The sequence below is a fragment of the Pan troglodytes genome, chromosome 20 (assembly GCF_028858775.2).
Source record: "Pan troglodytes isolate AG18354 chromosome 20, NHGRI_mPanTro3-v2.0_pri, whole genome shotgun sequence".
Classification (NCBI taxonomy): domain Eukaryota; kingdom Metazoa; phylum Chordata; class Mammalia; order Primates; family Hominidae; genus Pan; species Pan troglodytes.
This window is the reverse complement of record NC_072418.2, coordinates 53,184,679-53,199,354: the sequence shown is the minus strand read 5'-3', so window position 1 is coordinate 53,199,354 and position 14,676 is coordinate 53,184,679. Positions and strand designations below refer to the sequence as shown.

At 48.9% G+C, this 14,676-nt stretch overlaps 1 protein-coding gene across 6 annotated transcripts in view; it reads right to left on the bottom strand.

The window, feature by feature from the left end:
* Positions 1 to 657: 657 nt before the first annotated feature.
* The window catches only part of MYH14 (myosin heavy chain 14), a 107,196-nt gene continuing 93,177 nt past the window's right edge, over positions 658 to 14,676 (bottom strand). For all 6 annotated transcript variants that reach the window (XM_003316544.5, XM_003316543.6, XM_063802108.1 and 3 more), the window contains 4 exons: positions 9,303 to 9,511; positions 4,016 to 4,124; positions 1,998 to 2,170; positions 658 to 1,556 (listed from right to left, as the gene is read on the bottom strand). In XM_003316544.5, the coding sequence (XP_003316592.2) occupies positions 1,406 to 1,556; positions 1,998 to 2,170; positions 4,016 to 4,124; positions 9,303 to 9,511 (642 nt within the window). In that variant the 3' untranslated portion in view covers positions 658 to 1,405. The remainder of the gene's footprint in view (positions 1,557 to 1,997; positions 2,171 to 4,015; positions 4,125 to 9,302; positions 9,512 to 14,676) is intronic.

The window sequence follows — 14,676 nt, the reverse complement described above, 5'->3', positions numbered from 1 at the left end:
GAGGGGCGTCACTTAGTTATTCAGCAAATATTGAGTGAATGCCTGCTGTGTGCCAGACACTGTTCTAGGCACTGGAGTGCAATGAAATCTCTACCTGTAGTGCTATGTAAGGGTTAAGATAAACTGTGTGCTTAGCACAGCACGCAGCACAAACGACCACGGCTGTCTTTTTGTTTTGTTTTGCTTTTGGGACAGGATCTCACTCTTCACCCATGCTACAGTGCAGTGATGCAATCATAGCTCACTGCAGCCTCCACCCCCTGGGCTCAAGTGATCCTCCCACCTCAGCCTCCCGAAGCACTGGGATCACAGGTATGAGCCACTGCAGCAGGCCTGTCATTTATTTTGCAAACACTTAAGAGTTGGCCCGAGTGCAACACCCCTTCTAGCACTCACTGGGGGCGTGGAGTGAGGGATGCTGCTGCTCTGAGACTGTTCCCTCATCTGTATAATGCAGGGAATATTTCCATTATACACTGGAGTGAGGAGGAAAGGAGTTATGAAGCGCCTGATCCACAGGATGTCCCTGTATACCCACGCAGGTGTCATTCTAACCAGCAGGCTGCCTGACCTGCCGCCCTAGCAGGCTGAAGCAGCCTGTGCCCATCCTGCCCCATCAGAGACCCCCCGCAGGAACACACACAGCCACAGAGATGGTCCAGTCGGGTTGGAGTTTATTTCTGCCAGAGCCTGGAGGCTGGGAGGGTAAAGGACACTCCTTTAGTCCCAGAGGGAAGCTCCGAACCCTCAGAGCAACCAGAAGGGAGGGCAGAGCATGGGCAGCAGCAGGAGTGAGAGGGGTCCCCTTGTCCTGCCCCTTTGCAAGGGTTCAAGGCTGGTGGAGGCCTGGGGCTTCTGTCGCTCAGGAGTTCAGGGGTGGACGCAGAAATGGGGGAAGGAGAGTGGCTACGTAGAGAGAGAGTGAGAGCGAGATTCCTAAAAAGATGGACAGAGAGACCCTCAGAGAGGCCAAGAAAGATGGTGAGAGGGTAGGGAAGGAGAGGGAGGGAGAGAGAGAGAGAGAAGCAGAGGGAATGGGTTGCACTGGCTGAGGATGGTGGAGGAGCCGTCTCACTCCCTTCCTAATGTCTATAGATCAATAACGAGGGAAGAAAGGAGGACAGGGAGCTGATGGGAACACAGCTTGCCAACTGTACCCAGTCCCCCAACAAGCAAGGCAGTTCCAGTCCTTGCCTCCCTGCCTGCCCCGCTCCTCTGTGTTTAGGGGTCATCCTTTGATGGGAGGTTGCAGGGGACCCAGGTGGGGGTGGTAAATGCCAGAGTGCTGCACCATTTCCACAGGGCAAGAAGTCAGAGGGCGGGGTTCCTGGGACAGGGGCCCGTGGGGTCCAGGGAGGAAGGGGGCTGGGCCCCATCTGTTAGTGCATCTGGGGACAGGGTAGGGTCACTGGGGGTGGGCTGGCGGGGACCCCTCAGGCTCCGGGGATGGCCCAGACCCAGGCTGTGCTTCCTCTGCCTCCTCGTCGGATGCCACGCCCTCCTCTAGTCGGAAGACCTGGCGCACCGTGCGGGTGGTGAAGGTGAGGGGGCCGCGTCTGTGGGGAGGAGAGACCAGGATACAGAGATGAAATGAGGGGAGGGGAGGGGAGGAGAAAGGGGGGGAGAGAGAGATAGGGGGAGAGAGAGAGAACAAAATAAGGGGGAAGAGAGGGATGAGATCAAGAGAAATGGAGGGAGACGGGCAGGAGCAATGGGGGCAGAGAGAGATGAAGGACACACAGAGAGGAGGAAAGGAGAGAAAGGTGGTGGTGCACAGTGGGAAAGGAGGGCACAGAGATGACAGGGAGAAATGGGTGTGGGAAGAAAGAAGTTACCTGGATTTGGCTCTCCCGCAACACAGCCGCTGCTCCCACAGCCCCACACCCCCGTGGATCCCTTTTCCCCCTGTTGTTGCCCCTGGCACAGCCTCGCGTCCCTGGGGTTTATGGAGTTAGGGTGCTCCCCACCCGTCAGGCCTGTACGTGGGATGACCATACCGAAGCCGGTTCCTCAGTGTGGTCACTTCACGGTTCATGGACTCGGCCGACTCTGTGACATCTTCCAGCTCACGCTGCAGCCTCCGGCGGCCGGCCTGAGCCCGGGATGCCTCCTCCTCGGCCTCCTCCAGCTGCCGCTTCAGCTGCTTGACTCGAAGGTTTCCCTTCTCCAGCTTGATGGAAGCAGGGGGACTGGGTTATATTTCCAGGTACTGTCATCACTCCCTCCCTCTCCAACAGCCCACTACTGCCCCATCCCTACTGCCCCCTGACTCTCTCTGCCCCATCCTCTGCTCTCTGTTTAGGCCTTGTTCTTTTCTCCTAAATCCCTCATGCCAGCCTCTACCCTGACCTCCAGTCTCTCCCCTCCAGGTTGTCTCCTACATGGCCTCAGAAAGGTCTTCCTATACCCAGAGCTGACCCAGACCCTCCTGCTCACAATCCTTTCATGGCTCCCCAGTACCCCCGGGACAAGGTTCCAGCCCCTCAGCCTGGCATTCCAGGCCCCACAGGGTCTTTTTCTTGTCCAGTTCTCTCTTCCCATAAACCCACTGTCCAGACCAACTTCACTGAGATCCTCCCCAGACCCTACCACCTCTCTATTCAGGGAGGGAACATACATGATCTGACCTCATTTCTTATCGTTCAGCCTTCCTATCCCACATTTTCTGGAGTCAATGAGCTCCCATCACAAGAAGCAACGTGCAGGTGCTGGACTGGAAGTGAGTGCAGATACCATCCTGGCACTTGGCACATCAGCAGAGGGTTGGAATCAATGACTTCGCAATTTATAAATTCTGGCATCTAGGAAGGGCCCTTGTAGGGAGCTGAGGCAGCCAAAGTGAGGGAAGAAGTTAAACTCTACCAAGAAGCTAGACCAGGACTAAAATAACAACAGATGTTTATCTAGACCATACTAATCTGCTTTTTGTTCTGAACTCACCAAACGTATTTCTATTCTTCAAGGCCTTTATACTTGCTGTTCCCTCTGACTGGCTCTTTTTCACCCTTCAGGTATCAATTTAAATGTCACCTTCTCAAAGAGTTCTTCCTGATCTCCCAACCTGAAGAGGATTCCCCAATCCTGTGTCTTCCTCTCTCTTCACTTTTTGTCTTCATAGCCCTTGTCACAATCTGTAATTATCTGCTTGTTTACAGGTTTATTATGTCTCATCCTATGCAGAAAATGTGAGCTCCATGAGGGCAGGGACTTCCTCTGTTTCGTTCACATCCATATCCCTAATGCCTACCACAGTGTCTGGCACATAGCAGGTGCTCAATAATTGTTTGTGGAATGAATGGCGAATAAAGCACAGCTGAGCTTTTAAGGGCAGAGGGACTCTGTCCAGACAAATCTGGCATCTGATCCAGGCTCTATCTCTGTGACTCTGAGGCAAAATATATCCCCTTAAAGTTTCAGTTTCTTCATCTGTGAAATGGGACTAGTGAGGAAATGCAAATATGTATTTTTTAAAAAGCAGTTGCTTATGACACAGTAACTGCTCAGTAAGTAATCAAGAACACACACTCTGGGGCTAGAGTGCTGAGGTTTGAATACTGACCCCACCTCTTACCAGCTAAATAATTTTGAGCAAGTTACTTCACCTTTCTGTACCTCAGTTTCCTCACATAAATAAGAGGGTAAATAATAGCACCTTCCTTCTACCATTCTGATAAGAATTAAACACAGTAAATGTTATGTCTTTAGCACAGTGCCTGGTACATAGAAGCTAGTCCTGGTCTAGCTTCTGGGTAGGGTTTAACTTCTTCCCTTGCCCTGGCTTCCTCAGCTCCCTACAGGGCCCTTTCTAGATGCCAGCATTTATGAATTGCAAACTCACTGATTCCAACCCTCTGCTGATGTGCCAAGTGCCAAGATGGTATCTGCACTCAGTTCCAGTCCAGCACCTGCAAGTTGCTTCTTGTGATGGGAGCTCATTGCCTCTGGAGACGGCCTGTGCAATTTCTCAGCCAGTGGTCACACTCTCCACTGCTCCCTAATGATGTCAGCTGCTTACCTGGTCCCGGAGCTGGTCAGCCACCCTCCGCTCCTCCTCCACCTGGAGCACCACCTCTTTAAGCCGCTTCTCAGCTCTGCGCACCAGCTTTCCAGAGAGGATGCGCTCTCTGAAGACAGGGATGAGGAGGAGTCTCAGTAGAGGGGCTCAACCTAGGATTTTGTCCCCATAGACTCATGCAGTGGCTGTCATCTTGTTCTTAGATTGGCTTCTTCCCTCTTTCCTAACCCCTAACTGGTTCCCACAGTTTACTGAGGCCAAACACTGACATGCTGCCTTCTCCTCGGCATCCATGTCCTTGGCTTCTACTAGGACACCTCACATACCTGTTTCCTATGATGTTGTGAGTTATAATAAGTATATGTTTGGTCCTATTCAGTTTCCAAAGAGGATCATTTACAAACTACAGTTTACTCTTTGGGCCCATTCATTTTCCCCTGAAAATCATTTACTATCTCTCACAATTGAATACATCCTTTTTGTCTCTCTCCCCTATAAAGAAGATACTTAAGCCTCAACCATCTGACCCTGTATAAAAAGTCTTATATTTTGCATGGCTCCTGTGTTCATGCACATTAATATATTTGTAGCCTTTTATTTTGTTAATCTATTTATTGTCAGTTTATTTCAGCAGACTTGAATCTTCAGAGCAGGAGGGAACACTCTTTCTGCCCTTACACCTGTCCTCTCCTGCATGGACCATCACATCTGGGGTGAAGTCCATGTGATGGGACCTCTAGCAATCGGGATTGCTTGACAGCCACCCTGGATACAACGGCCCCAGATGTGCTGAGAGGAAGGCACAGGGCTGGGGGCGAGTGGGAAGGCACTAAGCAGTGGAAAAGGATGAAGGAGAGAGACTTCTTTTTTTTTGAGACAGAGTTTCACTCTTGTTGCCCAGGCTGGAGTGCAAAGGCACGATCTCCAGCTCACCGCAACCTCTGCCTCCTGGGTTCAAGCAATTCTCCTGCCTCAGCCTCCCGAGCACCTGGAATTACAGGCATGTGCCACCACACCTGGCTAATTTTGTATTTTTAGTAGAGACAGGGTTTCTCCATGTTGGTCAGGCTGGTCTCGAACTCCCAACCTCAGATGATCCGCCCGCCTCGGCCTCCCAAAGTGCTGGGATTACAGGCGTGAGCCACTGCGCCCGGCTGAGACTTCTTCAGCTAAGAATCATCTGGTCATTCTTTGCTCCCAGGGTGACTTTATTATTCTTCTGAGAAAGGGCCTTGCTCTGTTGCCCAGACAGGAGTGCAATGGTGTGATCATGGCTCACTGCAGCCTCAATGTCCTGGGCTCAAGCGATCCTCCCACCTCAGTGTCCTGAGTAGCTAGGACTACAGCTGTGTGCCATCATGCTGGGCTAATTTTTAATTTTTATTTTTGTAGAGATGGGGTCTCGCCATGTTGCCCAGGCTGGTCTTGAACTCCTGGGTTCAAGTGATCCTCCTGCCTCAGCCTCCCAAAGTGTGGGGATTACAGGCATGAGCCATTGCACCTGGTGCAGGGTGACTTTAAGCAACTCATCTACTCCCTCGGAACCTCAGTTTCCTCATTTGTATAATGGAGCAGGGGTCCCCATAGACCTCAAGCTACAGTTCCCATAAGCCCCGGGGCCCCTGGGTGACCCTGTGGACTGAGAACCACTTGTCTCATGAACCTCTGGGGCCGTTTCCTTCTGCCTGTCCCTGAGGCCTTTCACTCTCATCAAGTTCCACAACGAATTTAGCATCTTCCCCCAAAAAGCCAATATTCCCTCAGTCACCAGGCCTTAGCTCCAAACAGTGTCTTCTTCCCCTGCCACCACCCATAGCCTCAGCTTCATTCCTTCTGCCCCCTGCTTTCTCTTCTTCATCCTCTCTTGTTCATCTTCACAGCCCCAGCCCCAGCTCAGGCCTCATCTTGTTCTGCTTGGACCATCATTCCAGACTCCTTCCAAACCTCCCAGCTTCCAGTCTCCCTCCTCTGATCCATTCCCACCTTAGCCCCAGAGAGATCTTTCTATACCTAGAGCTGGCTGTGTCCCTCCCCAGCCCACAGCCTTCCCATGGCTCCCCATTGCCCCCAGGACTCCCCACTGCCCACAGAACAGAGTTCCTTGGTCCAGTATTCAAGGCTCTGTGTGCTTCAAGCCTCATTTACCTCCCTGTCTCCCTGATCCCTCTCCTGGGTCCCAGACTCTCAGAACCAACCACACTCCTCCTCCAAATGCCCTGATGTCTCCCAGACTCTCCCACAAAGCTGCCAACTGACTTGGGACTCTAAGCCCTGGAAATCCCATTCTTGTCAGCTCCAGCTCAAGTGCCTCCTCCTCTAGATACCCTTCCCAAACCACTACATCTCAGGGCATTCCAGCTTCTTCTTCATCTGTGTCCCTTCAACCCTTCTAGTTCATAGGCCTTCATTGCCATGTCCAGCTCATGAGTCTTTCACCTTGGGGAATCCCACCAGACGTGGTATTAGACATACCATGGAGGTAATTAGACATACTTCCACGGTACGTCTAATTTTTTCAGTGACCAGCACATGGGAAGGTAAACAGTACACTCCTCTTTTTTTTGGAGTCGGAGTCTTGCTCTGTTGCCCAGGCTAGAGTGCAGTGGTGTGATCTCGGCTCACTGCAACCTCCACTTCCCAGGTTCAAGTGATTCTCCTACCTCAGCCTCCTGAGTAGCTGGGATTACAGGCGTCCATTACTACTCCTGGCTAATTTTTGTATTTTTGGTAGAGACGGGGTTTCATCAGGTTGGCTAGGTTGGTCTTGAATTCCTGATCTCAAGTGATCTGCCCACCTTGGCCTCCCAAAGTGCTGGGATTACAGGCGTGAGCCACCATGCCTGGCCCCAACAGTACACTCTTAATATTTGTTTGTTGAATGAATGAATGAATACAAAAGGGAACCTTATATAAATTTGATGTATAATATAATAACATTCCTCCCCATGAGATAATGTGCAGATGATGAATAGCAAGTCAAGTATCCTACATTTATAGTCCATCTCAGCCTCAGTTTTTCTACATGCAAAATAGGATAACAATGGTCCTTCTCTCACAGGGATTATGTGGTATCATACAGGTATATACAAGTAGTCCAGCACCTGATATATAGTAAATCCTCAATAAATGGGAACTATTAGTATTGTTGTAATTATTGTTGCTGAATAGTACTGAGCAATAGGAAAATCTATTGTATTGGAAGAGTGAAAGGTATTAGGCTTAGCAATAAATATTCTGTTAGTTTTATTAGCACAGCAATTCTCAACTAGGAATGTTATGGGGGTATTCTTGGTCATTCTAGCAACTGGAGATGGAAACTCTTTCAGCCCCATACTACTGCTGCTTCCTGTCTCTGAACATGGATGTCTGTGGGTGTGGAGCTTGGTGCAATTGCAGCCATTTTGTGACCATGAGGAAAAGACTAAAAAACAACACAGATGTTGATCCAGAGCCCTACCATCTTTTGGCTGCCTAGCTCTAGACTTCTTATCACTTGAAAAAAAGACATTCCTCTTTGTGCTAGACTGATACAACAGATGGTCCCAGTTCTCACCCCTTTCTGTATCCATACCCTTGGCAATATGACTTTGCAGTTGCTCCTATCAAACAGTCATATCTATTTCCCCATTCCTTTGAATCTGAGTGGGCTGAGTGACTTGCTTTGGTTAATAGGATATGGCAGAAGTGACACAGTACCAGTTCCAAGTGCAGGCCTCAAGGAGTCTTTAGCACTTTCCCTTGCTCTTAGAACCTTGACTCTGTCATATGAACAATCCTGGGCTAGCCTCCCGGAGGATGAGAGGCCACATAGAGCAGAGACAAGTTAGCTTAGTTGTCCTAGGCAAGGCCTTAAGAGTTATGCAAGCCCAGCCAATACCACTCATGCTGTTCTTGAAAATAAAAAAGAAAAAAAAAAATGAAAGCCCAGTCAAGATTAGCAAATCCATCTAGCTGACCTTCAACTAAGCAGATGATGAGTGAAGCCCACCAAGCCCAAATCAGCAGAACTTACTAGCCAAAGACTCATAAGCAATAATAAATGGTTGTTGTTTTAAGCCACTAAGTTTCAGAGTAGTTTGTAATTCAGCTATAGCTAACTGGCACGTTATTATGTAAATAATACTCGTAGTGAGACTGCAGTTACTTGCAGCCCAAAGCATCCTAAATGATACAGAAAATCAGCAATCATTTAAATATTTACATACATTTACACACTTTGTTTTTTCTTTTTCTTTTTTTTTCTTTTTGAGGCGGAGTTTCACTCTTGTTGCTAAGCTGGAGTGCAATGGCGTGATCTTGGCTCACCACAACCTCTGCCTCCTGGGTTCAAGCGATTCTCCTGCCTCAGCCTCCCGAGTAGCTGGGATTACAGGCACGTGCCACCACGCCTGGCTAATTTTTTGTATTTTTAGTAGAGACGCAGTTTCTCCATGTTGGTCAGGCTGGTCTCGAACTCCCGACCTCAGGTGATCCGCCCGCCTCAGCCTCCCAAAGTGCTGGGATTACAGGCGTGAGCCACCGTGCCTGGCATCTTTTTCTTTTCTTTTTTTCTTTTTTTTTTTTTTTTAAATGGAGTCTGGCTCTGTCACCCAGGCTGGAGGGCAGTGGCGCAATCTTGGCTCACTGCAACCTCTATCTCCTGAGTTCAAGCAATACTCCTGCCTCAGCCTCCCCAGTAACTGGGACTACAGGCATGAGCCACCACACCCGGCTAATTTTGGTGTTTTTTGGTAGAGATGGGGTTTCACCATGTTGGCTAGGCTGGTCTCAAACTCCTGCCTTCAAATGATCTGCCCGCCTTGGCCTCCCAAAGTGCTGGGATTACAGGTGTGAGCCACTGTGCCTGGCTGTTTTTTTTTTTTTTTTTTTTTTTAGAGACAAGGTCTTCCACTGTTACTCAGGCTGGAGTGCAGTGTTGTGATCACAGCTCACTGCAGCCTCGAACTCCTGGGCTTAAGCTATCTTCTTATCTCAGGCTCTTGAGCAGCTGGGACTACAGGCACACGCTAACACACCTGGCTTTTTTTTTTTTTTTTTTTTTTAAGAGATGAGGTCTTGCTATGTTGCCCAGACTGGTCTGAAAACTCCTGGCCTCAAGGGATCCTCCCGCTTCTGCCTCCCAAAGTGCTGGGATTACAGGCGTGAGCCACCATGCCAGGCCAGCAGTCATTACTATGATGATGTCTTTTGGATGTTTCTAAACCAGGTGTTTGTAACACAGCCTCCTTCCTCTCACCAACCAGAATGTGAAGGTCACCTTTCTCCTGTGGCCTCCGCTCTCACCTACCTGGTCTCTTGCTCTAGCTGCTCCTCAGCCTGGGCCAACTTAGACTCAAGGGCAGCAATGGTCATCTTGTGGCGGGCACGGGCCCCAGCATCCTCCTCACCCAGGCGTCCCCGTAGCTCCTGGATCTGCCGTTCCAGCTGCTGCCGCCCGCTCTCTGCCTTGGCTGAGAAACTGCGCTCAGCTGACAGCTCTGTGGTCAGTGACTCTACCTGTAGCAGGAGGGGAAGGAAGGATGTCATGGTGGAGTCTCAGAGGGAAGGTGGTAGGTAAATCCAGGCACCTCTGAGAATTAAGTGCACTGATGATTGTCACACGCATAGCACAGAGCCTGAAACATACTAAATACTCAACAGATGTTAGCTTGTATTTTTATTAATAGTTTATTGACTTGTCACCCACAGCACTGCCAGCCCTGGGTCTTAACATTTTGGATAGTTTTCTGCTTACTTTAATAAGTCCACGAGACCATCACAAACTTGTTTAAATGTCATAAATTCTACTTCTGACTGTGAATGAGTCTATTCTAAGGGTTATCACACTTTTGTTTGCACCAGGATCATCTGGGGGAGCTTGTGAAAAAAATGCAGACATCTGGGTCTCACCCTTCAGAGATTCTGACTCAGCAAGACCAAAGTGGAGTCTGGGAATCTGCACTTATAACAGGCATCTCAGGTGTTATATGCAGGAGCATTTTGAGAAACACGGCCTCAATAAACAGTAGCTGCTACGTGGAAAATGTGTAAACACACCCCTAATAATAGTTCCCGTTTATTTATTCAGCTCGTACTCTGAGCGAGGCCTTCTGCTGGGTACATGGAAGTGAGTCAGACCCAGTCTGATTCATACTTTATTTCACCCTCGCAGGGACACAATGACTGGGTAATTAGCATATTCTCCTTTGTGGGTTTTTTTTTTTTTTAACTTAAAAAACTTTTTTTGAGACAGTTTTGTTCTGTTGCCCAGGCTGGAGCACAGCTGTTGCCCAGCTGGTGAAATCCCAGCTCACTGCAGCCTCAAACTCCTAAGCTTAAGTGATCCTCCCACTTCAGCCTCCTGAGTAGCTGAGATCACAGGCGTACACCATCACCCCTGCTAATTTTATTTTATTTTATTTTATTTTATTTTATTTTATTTTATTTTATTATTTATTTAGAAACCATGTCTTGCTCTGTCGCCCAGGCTGGAGTACAGTGGCACGATCTCAGCTCACTGCAACCTCTGCCTCCCAGGTTCAAGCGATTCTCCTGCCTCAGCCTCTTGAGTAGCTGGAATTACAGGTGCCTGCCACCACAACTGGCTAATTTTTGTATTTTTTGTAGAGATGGGGTTTCTCCATGTTGGTCAGGCTGGTCTCGAACTCCTGACCTCAAGTGATCCACCCACCTCAGCCTCCCAAAGTGCTAGGATTACAGGTGTGAGCCACCACGCCTGGCCTCAAACTTTTTATTGTGAGATAAAATGGTGATACAGAGAGCCAAACATTAATCAAATAAAAAAATCAGTAATAAATATTCTGCTAGTTTTATTAGCACAGTAATTCTCAACCAAGAACATTATGGGAGTGTTCCTGATTATTCCAGCAGCTGGAGATGAGAACCGTTTCAGCCCCATGACCCTGCTGCTTCCTGTCTCTGAACATGGATGTGTGTGGGTGTCATCCCGCACAGGCATCATGAGTTAACAAAAGGCAGACATCACTGTCAGTAGCACCTCGGTCAAGAAAGAGAACGTTGCCCTTCCAGAAGCCCTTTCATGCACTCCTCCTAATGAAAACCTCTTCCTTCTCCCCAAAATATCATGTTATCCTGACTTCTCAGGTCCTCACTTCCTTGTATGTCTTTAGTTTTATTACACACAGATGCATCCCTAGATCCTATAGTTGAATCCTACCCATTTAAAAAAGTAGATGTATGTGGGTTTGTTGTTGTTTGTTTTGAGACACAGTCTCACTCTGTCACCCAGGCTGGACTGTAGTGGCACGATCTCGGCTCACTGCAATCTCTGCCTCCCGGGGTCAAGCGATTTTCTTGCCTTAGCCTCCTGAGTAGCTGGAATTACAGGCACGCACCACCACACCTGGCTAATTTTTGTATTTTTAGTAGAGATGGGGTTTCACCATGTTGGTCAGGCTGGTCTCAAACTCCTGACCTCAAGTGATCCACCCACCTCGGTCTCCCAAACTGCTAGGATTATAGGCGTGAGCCACCACGCCCGGCCAGATATATGTCTTTTAAGTCTCTTTTAACCTACAGTTCCCTCCTCCATCCCTTTTATTCCTTTACAATTTTTTTTTTTTTTTTTTTGAGATGGAGTCTTGCTCTGTCACCAAGGCTGGAGTGCAGTGGTGCAATCTCAGCTCACTGCAACCTCTGCCTCCCAGGATCAAGTGATTCTCCGGCCTCAGCCTCCCCAGTAGCTGGGACTACAGGCACACACCACCACGTCCGGCTCATTTTTGTATTTTTTTGTAGAGACGGGATTTCTCCATGTTGGGCAGGCTGGTCTCAAACTCCTGACCTCAAGTGATCTGCCCGCCTCGGCCTCCCAAAGTGCTGGAATCACAGATGTGAGCCGCTGCACCCAGCCTATTTCTTACAATTTATCTGTTGAAGAATGTAGGTTGTTAGCCTTGTAGAGTTCCTCTCTGTCTGGATTTTTCTGACCACACACTTACGGTCTAATTCAGCATTTATTTGTCTCTCCTCTGTGTTTCCTGGAAATTGGCAGCTGTGTCCAGGGACTTTATTCTTTCTTTCTTTTTTGTTTTTTGTTTTCTGGAGACAGGGTCTCACTCTTGTCCAAACTGGAGTGCAGTGGCACAATCATAGCTCACTGCAGCATCAAACTCCTGGGCTCAAGCGATTCTCCGGCCTCAGCCTCCTGACTAGCTGGAACTACAGGTGCACACCATCATGCCCTGATAATTTTGTTGTTGTTGTTGTTTTTGGTAGGGACAGGGTCTCACTTTGTTGTCCTGGCTGGTCTTGAACTCTTGGTCTCAAGCAATCTACCTGCTTCAGCTTCCCAAAGTGCTGGGATTACAGGCATGAGCCACTGCACCCGATCTTTCTCTCTTATTTGTGAATTTTCTTTTTTCTTTTCTTTTCTTTTTTTTAGATGGAGTCTCGCTCTGTTGCCTAGGCTGGAGTGCAGTGGCTCGATCTCGGCTCACTGTAACCTCTGCCTCCTGGGTTCAAGTTATTCTTCTGTCTCACGCTGCTGAGTAGCTGGGACTACAGGCACCTGCCACCACGCCTGGCTAATTTTTGTATTTTTAGTAGAGACAGGGGTTCACCATATTGGTCGGGCTGATCTGGAACTCCTGCCAGCCTCGGCCTCCCAGAGTGCTGGGATTACAGGTGTGAGTCACCGCGCTTGGCCTTATTTGTGAATTTTCAAGGGAATTTGTACCTGTGATATTGCTTTGTGTCTATACTTCATGTGTGCGTGCATGTGTGTGTGTGTGTGTGTGTATATGTGTGTGTGTGTGTGTTGGGTTTTGTCCACGGTTCCTTGATCATAATTTGCATAGCCCTTTTAGAGTAAACAGAACCTCTCTCTCTAACCTCCTCCTGCCCCCTCTTTTCACCTGCACAAGGCAGAAACTCTAACCTGACTGTGGATCACAGGACCCTCATTTCAGAGGGGGAAGGAATGCTGCATAGAGAAGCCAGGAAGAATCTGAACAGACAGGCCTCGCTGGGTTTAGATCGGACCCTTTTTGTCCAATCGCATTTCTACGTGGTTGTTAATCACACCTATCCAGTGACGTCTCCATAAAAGGCCCAAGAGGACAGGGTGTGGGCAGCTTCTGGAAGCTGAACATGTGCAGTACCTGGAGGGTGGCGCTCCCAGGAGAGCACGGAAGCTCCATGCCCCTCCCCCATGCCCTCCCCATGCACCCATGGGGTGAATAGACTCCCACGCAAAATTCACGTCCACTCAGAACCTCGGAATGTGACCTTCGTTGGAAATAGGATCTTTGCAGTTGTAATTGATTAACACGAGGTCACACTGGATTAGGGTGGGCCTCAAATCTGATACGGCTGGTGTCCTTTTAAGAGGAGATGAGGGCCAGGCAATGGTGGCTCACACCTGTAATCCCAGCAATTTGGGAGGCTGAGGCAGCGGATCACCTGACATCAGGAGTTCGAGACCAGCCTGGCCAACATGGTGAAACGCCATCACTACTACAAATACAAAAAAAATTAGCCAGATGTGGTGGCGGGCGCCTGTAATCCAGCTACTCGGGAGGCTGAGGCAGGAGAATCGCTTGAACCCGGGAGGTGAAGGTTGCAGTGAGCTAAGATCAGCCCATTGCACTCCAGCCTAGGCGACAAGAGCGAGACTCTGTCTCAAAAAAAAAAAAAAAAAAAAAAAAGAGGAGATAAGACAGAGCCACAAAGATGGGAAAATGCCTTGTAAAGTTAAAGGCAGAGATTGCAATGACACATCTACAGATGAAGAAACATCAGGGACTGCCAGCACCCATGGGAAGCCAGGGGAGAGGCATGAACAAGAGGAACCAACCCTGCCCACACCTTGATTTCAGACCTCTGGCCTCCAGGACCACGAGAGAATACATTCCTGGCCGGGCGCAGTGGCTCACGTCTGTAATCCCAGCACTTTGGGAGGCCGAGGCGGGCGGATCACGAGGTCAGGAGTTTGAGAGCAGCCTGGCCAACATGGTGAAACCCCCTCCCTATTAAAAATACAAAGATTAGCCAGGCATGGTGGTGCATGCTTGTAGTCCCAGCTACTTGGGAGGCTGAGGCAGGAGAATCACTTGAATCCGAGAGGCAGAGGTTGCAGTGAGCCGAGATCACACCACTGCACTCCAGTCTGGGTGACAGAGCGAGACTCCATCTCAAACAAACAAACAAACAAACAAAAACAGAGAGAATACATTCCTGTTGCTTTAAGCCACTGTGTTTGTGGCTTAAAGCACCTGGCTAATTTTTTTTTTTTGTAGAGACGGGGTCTTACTGGGTTGCTCCAGCTGGTCTCAAACTCCTGGGCTCAAGCAATCCTCCTGCCTTAGCCTTCCAAAGAGCTAGGATTACAGGTGTGAGCCACTGCGCCCAGCCAGCCCCAGTTTCTTTTAGAGGGAAACAGCATTTCCAGATCACAACGTGGACATAGGGATACTCATTGCTACTGGGTTCCCTGTTTCTAGGCCTTTTGGGTGGTCAGAGAGACTGGATCTGTATAAAATACATCACCAGTTCACGTGAATATGATGAAGTCAAATTGAGAACTACAGGTTTGCTTAGTTTTGTTTTTAAACTTTTTTTTTTTTTTTTTTTTGAGACGAAGTCTCGCTCTGTCACCCAGGCTGGAGTGTAGTGGCACGATCTCAGATCACTGCAACCTC